This window comes from Mandrillus leucophaeus, unplaced genomic scaffold (genome assembly GCF_000951045.1).
Source record: "Mandrillus leucophaeus isolate KB7577 unplaced genomic scaffold, Mleu.le_1.0 Scaffold516, whole genome shotgun sequence".
Lineage (NCBI taxonomy): Eukaryota > Metazoa > Chordata > Mammalia > Primates > Cercopithecidae > Mandrillus > Mandrillus leucophaeus.
This window is the reverse complement of record NW_012105542.1, coordinates 2,180,435-2,188,269: the sequence shown is the minus strand read 5'-3', so window position 1 is coordinate 2,188,269 and position 7,835 is coordinate 2,180,435. Positions and strand designations below refer to the sequence as shown.

General features: G+C 44.5%; 1 protein-coding gene across 1 annotated transcript in view; it reads right to left on the bottom strand.

Annotated features, from left to right (window-relative positions):
* IFT52 (intraflagellar transport 52) overlaps positions 1-7,835 on the bottom strand; it is a 69,678-nt gene that overhangs the window by 26,252 nt on the left and 35,591 nt on the right. The window contains exons 8-10 of the mRNA XM_011996483.1: positions 7,754-7,833; positions 5,828-5,896; positions 2,822-2,976 (exon numbers count right to left, since the gene is read on the bottom strand). Coding sequence (XP_011851873.1) covers positions 2,822-2,976; positions 5,828-5,896; positions 7,754-7,833 — 304 coding nt within the window. The remainder of the gene's footprint in view (positions 1-2,821; positions 2,977-5,827; positions 5,897-7,753; positions 7,834-7,835) is intronic.

Genomic DNA, 7,835 nt, shown 5'->3' with positions numbered 1-7,835 from the left:
CTGGGCAACAACAGTGAAACTCTGTCTCCAAAAAAAAAAAAAAAAAAGGAAAAGATGTGTGCTGTGTGCTTTAGATGAAATACAGATACAGATGTGCCCCCAAACTCCCACATTAAATGTATAGCTCAGATATCTCTTCTGACCACCAGGTTAACATATAAAACTGCTACTCAACACCATCTGGAAACTTCATTGACATCTGAACTCCATATACCTCAAACTGAACTTCTGCTCTTCCTGCAAAATCTACTCACAGTCTTTCTCAACTCAGTTATTGTAACTTTTTTTTTTTTTTTAAAGATAAGTTCTCTCTCTGTTGACCAGGCTGGAGTGGGTCACTGCAGCCTTAACCTTTGGGGCTCAAGCAATCCTCCCACCTCAGCCTCCCAAGTAGCTGGGACTACAGGTGTGCACCACCACACCTGGGTAATTTTTTGCTTTTTTGTAGAGATGGGGTCTTCCTATGTTGCCCAAGCTGGTCTTGAACTTGTGGGCTCAAGAGATCTTCCCATTTCGGCCTAAGTGTTGGGATTACAGGTGTGAGCCACCATCCCTGGCCAACTTCATCCTTCTCACTGCTCAGACCAAGCTTTCTCCCTCTCACCTCCCACATCCTAGCTGTGTAGCACATCTTGTTGCCTCTACCTTCCAAATACATCCAGAATCAGACCATTTCTCACTACCTCCACTGCTCCCGTCTGGCTGGTGCCAGCATCATCTCATGCCTGAATTACTGCGACAGCTCCCTTCAGGCCCCAACTCCACTCTTGCTCCTTGACATTCAGGATAAAAGGAAGTCATTATGCCACCCCTCTGCTCAGAACTCCCAGTGGCTCCTCTTTTCACCCAGAGTGAAAGCCCAGGAAGTCCTTGCAGAGGCAAACAAGTAGGCCAGGCCTGATCTCCCACCATTCTCATCCCTACTCACTCTGCAGTGGCCACAATGGCCTTGTTGCTCTTCCTAGAATATATCAAGCATTCCTCCGTCTTGCAGTCTTAGGACTGGCTGTTTCCTGTGCCCAGAATACTCTTCCCTCAGATAGCCACAAGGCTAAATTCTTCACCTCCTTCAAGTTTTTCCACAAATATCACCTTTTCAATGAAGTCATCTTGATCACCCTATTTTTTTTTTTTTTTTTTTGAGATGGAGTCTTGCCCTGTCACCCAGGTTGGAGTGCAATGGTGCAATCCTGACTCACTGCAATCTCTGCCTCCTGGGTTCAAATGATTCTCCTGCCTCAGCCTTTGAGTAGCTGGGATTTAAAGCCTAACTGAACTCTGGCACTGCGTTTTCACCACTCCATGTTTCAAGGTGTCTGCCACCGTGCTCAGCTAATTTTTGTATTTTTAGTAGATATGGGGTTTTGCCATGTTAGCCAGGTTGATCTCGAACTCCTGACCTCATGATTGTCCCACCTCGGCCTCCCAAAGTGCTGAGATTACAGGCGTGAGCCACCGCGCCTGGCCTGATCACCCTATTAAAAATGCAATGTGCCTGGCACTCCCCTTCCCCAGTATTCTGCTTGACGTATGTAATCATCTTCTAACATGTTCTTTAATTTACATCACACATATAGAAATGTCTTGATGCCTGTCTGTTTTGTTAGATAATAAACTACAAAAGGGCAAAGATTTTCATTATTGAGGTCCCTGAAGCATCCCAAGATCCTGGAACAGTAGTTGTGCCACAAATATTTGCTGAGTGGATGTATAAGCAAAGCATGGGGAGAATGGCAGCATGTTAATTCCACAAACATCCCCCAAATGCCCAGGATGTGCTGGGCTCTGGGTCTTAGGCAATGAGGATTCCAGGTTGATAAGGCATGGCTCTTGGTCTCCGGATACAGGGGGGTGGGAAAGGAAGACAAGCTAACCAAATTTTCTCCCTGAGTAGTGAAATTCAGATTAGAAATAGTGAAGATGAGCCCTGGCCCCTCTCTGAACCCCTCTGCTTGTGTCATTTTCTCCTCTCCTTCTTGCCCTTCAAGATGCTGCCCGCCATCCTGTACATATAACTGCTTTTCCCCAGCTTCGGTCTTTGGCCCTCTTCTCCTGCCTCTCAAGCACTGAAAGTTGTGAGGTCCTGTCTCAAGGCCAATTCCTATTCTTGTGCTGTCCCTGATGTCCTCATCCCATCCCACAGCTTCCCTAATGGCCTTACAGACCTTTTCATCTTTAAACTCGTAGTTACACCTGCACATCTGCACTAGACTGAAAGTGCCCAGAACACAGCCCATGTATCTTTCCTTTTCCTGCATTTTTTTTTTTGAGACGGAGTCTTGCTCTGTCGCCCAGGCTGGAGTGCAGTGGAGCAATCTCGACTCCCTGCAAGCTCCACCTCCCGGGTTCACACCATTCTCCTGCCTCAGCCTCCTGAGTAGCTGGGACTACAGGAGCCTGCCACCACGCCTGGCTAATTTTCCTTTTCCTCCATTCTTAGTGCCAGTTAATAGCATTACCAGTTGCCCAGATACCCAGGGAGAAATGGGGGTGACCAACCATCTCCATTTACTGAGGGTGCCCCTGGGACTTGGGACTCTCTGTGCTAAAACCAGGAGAAGTCTGGGGAAAAATGAAACAAGCTGGTCACCCTAAATGCCTGGTCCAGAATCTGGAACACGCAGGGGTAATAACCTCTGGCAGTTCCCTACATCAACCCCTCATACCCAGCCCAGTTTCTTTGTTGACCTCATCATAGATCTGAGAACATGTTCTGCATGCCACATTTACTATAACCCTAACTCCCGTTCCCAGGCTCATGTTTCCAAACCAAACACTCAGAATAGAGTGCAGTGTAGCTCAGAGGCCCACAGGTACTGACTCGATGACACTGTGGAAGGAGGTGGTATCCAGCTGGAAGATGGACAGGTCAAAGAGGGTAGTAAAGTCCCTCGGGATCTCATCGCTCTCCTGGAGACACTCTCGATTCCGCTTTGATAGGGTGGCTGTGTAGGGCAGCATCATGTAATCAGAAATCTGAAACCCACAAGAGGATTCCTTTCAGCAGAGCAAGAACAAGCATTTATTCTGTCAAATCTCCCGTCTCAGGTCTAAATCTGCAACATTTATACTCTCTTGCCAAGAAATTTTACTGTTCATGATCACTGACCACTAAACCTTAACTAAGCTAATTTATGTGGAAAGAGGAACAAAATTAACTTGGCTAAACCCCAGCACTGGCTAAATCCAACTCTCCAATTACACCAGTACTCACATGGCTGAACACAGCTGGAGAAACACACAACCCTGTCAACTGGTCTTTTAATTTCATGATCTCTGATCTTGAGCACTCAGCAAACAACTACATCTCTGTAGTCTACCCACTTTCCCCTTCTTCTAGACAATACTCCCCTTTTTCCAGTTCAGCCATGAAAATGATTTTCCCAGCTGGGTGCAGTGGCTCACACCCACAACACTTTGGGAGGCTGAGGTGAGCGGATCGCTTGAGCCCAGGAGTTGGAGACCAGCCTGGGCAATATGGCAAAACCCTGTCACTACAAAAATACAAAAAAATTTAGCTGAGCATGGTGGTGTGTGCCTGTAGTCTCAGCTACTTAGGAGGCTGAGGTGGGAGGATCACCTGAGCCCAGGAGGTCAACACTGCAGTGAGCCATGATCAAACCACTTCATACCAGCCTGGGTGACAGAGTAAGACTTTGTCTCAAAAAAAAAACTGGTTTTCCTTTTCACCATTTTAGCAATGACCCTATTTTCTATTTTAGTAAGAAAATAGAGGAAATCACGAAAGAAAGTCCACAAGCTCCCACCATAACATGTACCTACCCACTAGCATCCAGGCCCTATCTGCTTCTTTCCTCCTGGTACATGCCAGAGTACCTGTGACACCAGTACAGACAGTTCTTCCACCGGTACACTAGATACCAGTCCTTCTCCCCTAGCCAAGGACATCCCTCTAGCATTGCTGAGAGCCCTCAGTCATGACACATGCTGTGGACTAGTGACAGTAAAAGACCAGGAAAACCTAAATGCCTGCCAACAGGATAGTGGGTAAATATATATGTATACATATACATATATATACATACACACATATATGTATATGTATACACACACAGATGTATACACATGTATACACATATACATGTATACACATATATACACATATGTATACATATATATACAAACACACACACACACACATATATATATATATTTTTTGAGACGAGTCTCACTCTGCCACCCAGGCTGGAGTGCAGTGGCGCGATCTCAGTTCATGCCATTCTCCTGCCTTAGCCTCCTGAGTAGCTGGGACTACAGGCGCTCGCCACCACGCCTGGCTAATTTTTTTTTAATTTTTTAATTTTTTAGTAGAAACAGGGTTTCACCATGTTAGCCAGGATGGGCTCAATCTCCTGACCTCATGATCCACCCGCCTCAGCCTCCCAAAGTTCTGGGATTACAGGCGTGAGCCACCGCAACTGGCCATGAGTAGTTAAATATATTACACTTAAATAATGAAGCAAAATATCCATATGCTTAATGTTTCCATATAAGGAAATACTTTAGACATGCAGCTCTCCTGTTTCCTAACCCAAATCAGTCTCTGAGAAGCCATGTCCTTAGGTGAGGGAGGAAGCAGTCAGTGGACAGCCATCTTTGACTGTCTTCTCACCTACCTCCCATGACCAATGGCCAGGAAATTATTTTCCTGACATTTCAGAGTTTAAGAAATAGAGAAACAATTGTAGGATAAGTAGAGTTTGAATTAGGAGACCTGGATTTGGATCCTGGCTCTGCACTTGCCTGCCATTTGAACACACTGCGATCTTGAAGGATTTCAGTTTCCTCATCTATAAAATGAGAATAAGACCACCTGCCTCCCAGGGCAGTTGAGAGGATTAAATAAGATGACTTATGTGGAAGTATATGGCATACAATGCCTGACACATTACCATCTATTAACTTAGCCCGCATAATCATCCTGTGAGGCAGAGAACACAGGTATTAGCATCCCCTGTTCACAGATAAGAAAACCAGAAGGCTGGGCCGGGGAGCTCACGCCTGTAATCCCAGCACTTTGGGAAGCTGAGGCAGGTGGATCATTTGAGGTCAGGAGTTTGAGACCAGCCTCGTCAAAATGGTGAAACCCTGCCTCTACTAAAAATACAAATATTAGCCAGGCATGGTGGTTCACGTCTGTAATCCCAGCTATTCAGGAGGCTGAGGCAGGAGAATCACTTGGACAGGAGATGGAGGTTGCAGTGAGCTGAGATTGCGCCACTACACTCCAGCCTTCGGCAACAGAGCGAGACTCCATCTCAATACAATAAATTTTTTTAAAAAATAAAGAAAACTAGGATGAAAAATGGTCAGAAAGAACCTGTATAAGGTCCAAGAGCCAGTGGTGATTTCGCTGTGCTGGTTTCACCACTCTCACTTGTCTGATGAATATTATCATAATGCCTTTAGAATTGTTAAATCTAAAGGCGACAAAATTATAGTTTACAACATAAATTCTGATAGTCTTTGTTTCTTCATGAGAAAATTTCATACTTCTGAAAAAAGTATTTTTCTGCAGATGCTCATTTTGAAAGTTTGGGCCAGAGTGCCCATAATTTAAATTCTAATTTATATACATACTGTATGTATGTATGTTCCCCTCCAATTAATTCTATGATTAATTACATATTTTGTTTATTGACTTATTTTTTACAATATGGCCTTCATCCCCCCAATCATCCTTTCTTTCCATTTGTCTTACAGATGAGGTAAGACAGATGTGTATTCCTTTTGAGCTGTTAGAAGTGATACTGAGAAGCTCGACTCATTTTTCATTTGAAAGTTTCTAATAATTCGCAGTGTCTACCTCTGGGTCTTCGGCATCAATCTGGTTTAGGTGGATGTCTCCTGTTGTGAGCCACTGGAAAACAACATCCTAAAAAAAAAAAAGTACATAATTAGGACAGTTGGTTATTTGAAAAAGCTGAAGGTCAGGACTAGAGAATTAAATCAAGAAAAATGATAAAGGAAAAAAGATTAAAGCAGTGATTCAGAAAAGGGTAGCCAGCCTTGAAATCATATGAGAACTCAAAGGTTTTTGTCACCTTAATGCAACTTTTTATTTATTTTCTTTTTTGAGACAGAGTCTCGCTCTGTTGCCCAGGTTGCAGTGTGGTGGTGTGATCTTGGCTCACTGCAACCTCCGCCTCCTGGGTTCAAATGATTCTCCCATCTCAGCCTCCCAAGTAGCTGGGATTACAGGCGCCTGCCACCAGGCCCGGCTGATTTTTGTATTTTTAGTAGATGGGGTTTCACCATGTTGGTCAGGCTGCCCTCAAACTCCTGATCTCAGGTGATCCGCCTGTCTCGGCCTCCCAAAGTGGTGGGATTATAGGCATGAGCTGCTGTGCCCAGCATAATGCAACTTTTATTATCAGAAATTTATAATTTATCTTTAAGCACTCTAACCTCTAGCCACAAGCTAAAATTTATTAACATTTGTTCACAATCCTGAATTAATCCCTGTTTACTGTGATGACAGTCTGAAATTAAAACTTTTGAAAAGTAGAATACCTAGGCCGGGCATGGTGGCTCATGTCTGTAATCCCAGCATTTTGGGAGGCTGAGGCGGATGGATCACCTGAAGTCAGGAGTTCCAGACCAGCCTGGCCAACATGGTGAAACCCTGTCTTTATTAAAAATACAAAAATTAGCCTGATGTGGTGGCGCACGCCTGTAATCCCAGCTACTCAGGAGGCTGAGGCAGGAGAATCGCTTGAACCGGCGAAGTGGAGGTGGCAGTGAGCCAAGATGGTGCCATTGCACTCCAGCCTGGGCAACAGAGAGAGACTCCATGTCAAAAAAAAAAAAAGTAGAATATCTAGATCTCCCATAATGTATCTAGAGACGCTGAAACTTCATGTAAATTCCACAGAAATAAGGTCTTAATCAATCTCCCAATATAACAATTATAAGGCTGAAGTAATCTATTTTATGAAGGAAAAAGTTTGGCGGGCGTTTCTTTCTCTCACTGGAATCACCAATGGACAGCTCTGACACGTGCTGTACAGACATGTGCTTCCCCACTCTGCTATCCTCCATAAGACATGTTCCCTGGGTGTTTTTTTGACAAAATTGCAATGTCTTTATTTGCCACATCAGCCAGTGAGTGGTCCTCTACAGAACCCTTCCTAATTCCCATTCCATGCCACCGGCCCCTCCTCTCCACGCACATCTTCACTGCCAATACTCAGGTCCCTATTCTTCCTTGCCTGGTGACACCACCGCCTTCCTAACTGGCTCTAGGCTGCCTCCTCCTCTCCACCTTCCACGCAACTGACAGAAAAATCTTTCCAAAACATTCCAGAAGTTCTTTCATAAACAATAACAACAACAAAAAGAAGAAACACAGACCTGGCTATGCCCAAGGCTGCTGAAAACCCAAGGGCTCCCTGTGGCTTTCAGCATCAAGTTCGAGCTCCTCGGTCTCACACGTGATACTGCTGTTGAGCTTGTTCCTCTCTGCTTCTCCAGGCTCAGCTCCCACCCCACCTGACATGCTCAGAAACACCCTTCTGGGTTTTCTAATTTGTCTCTCTCTCTCTCAATGTATTACAAACTTTTCCAAAGCAGGGACTATGCCTGACTCAACTTTGTATTCTCAGTGCCTGGCATAGACTGGGTTCTGAGTAGCTGGTTTTAAATGAGCAAATAAACTTACCAGTATTTTTTAAAATGACATGAAAATAATACTTACACATTGTACATTCATGTGATGAAACAAATAGCTTACCATGATTTTGCTGTTTTCTTCTTTGTCCAAATATTGATCACTGAACATGTGACATGAACCAAGCACTGCCAGCTTCCCACCT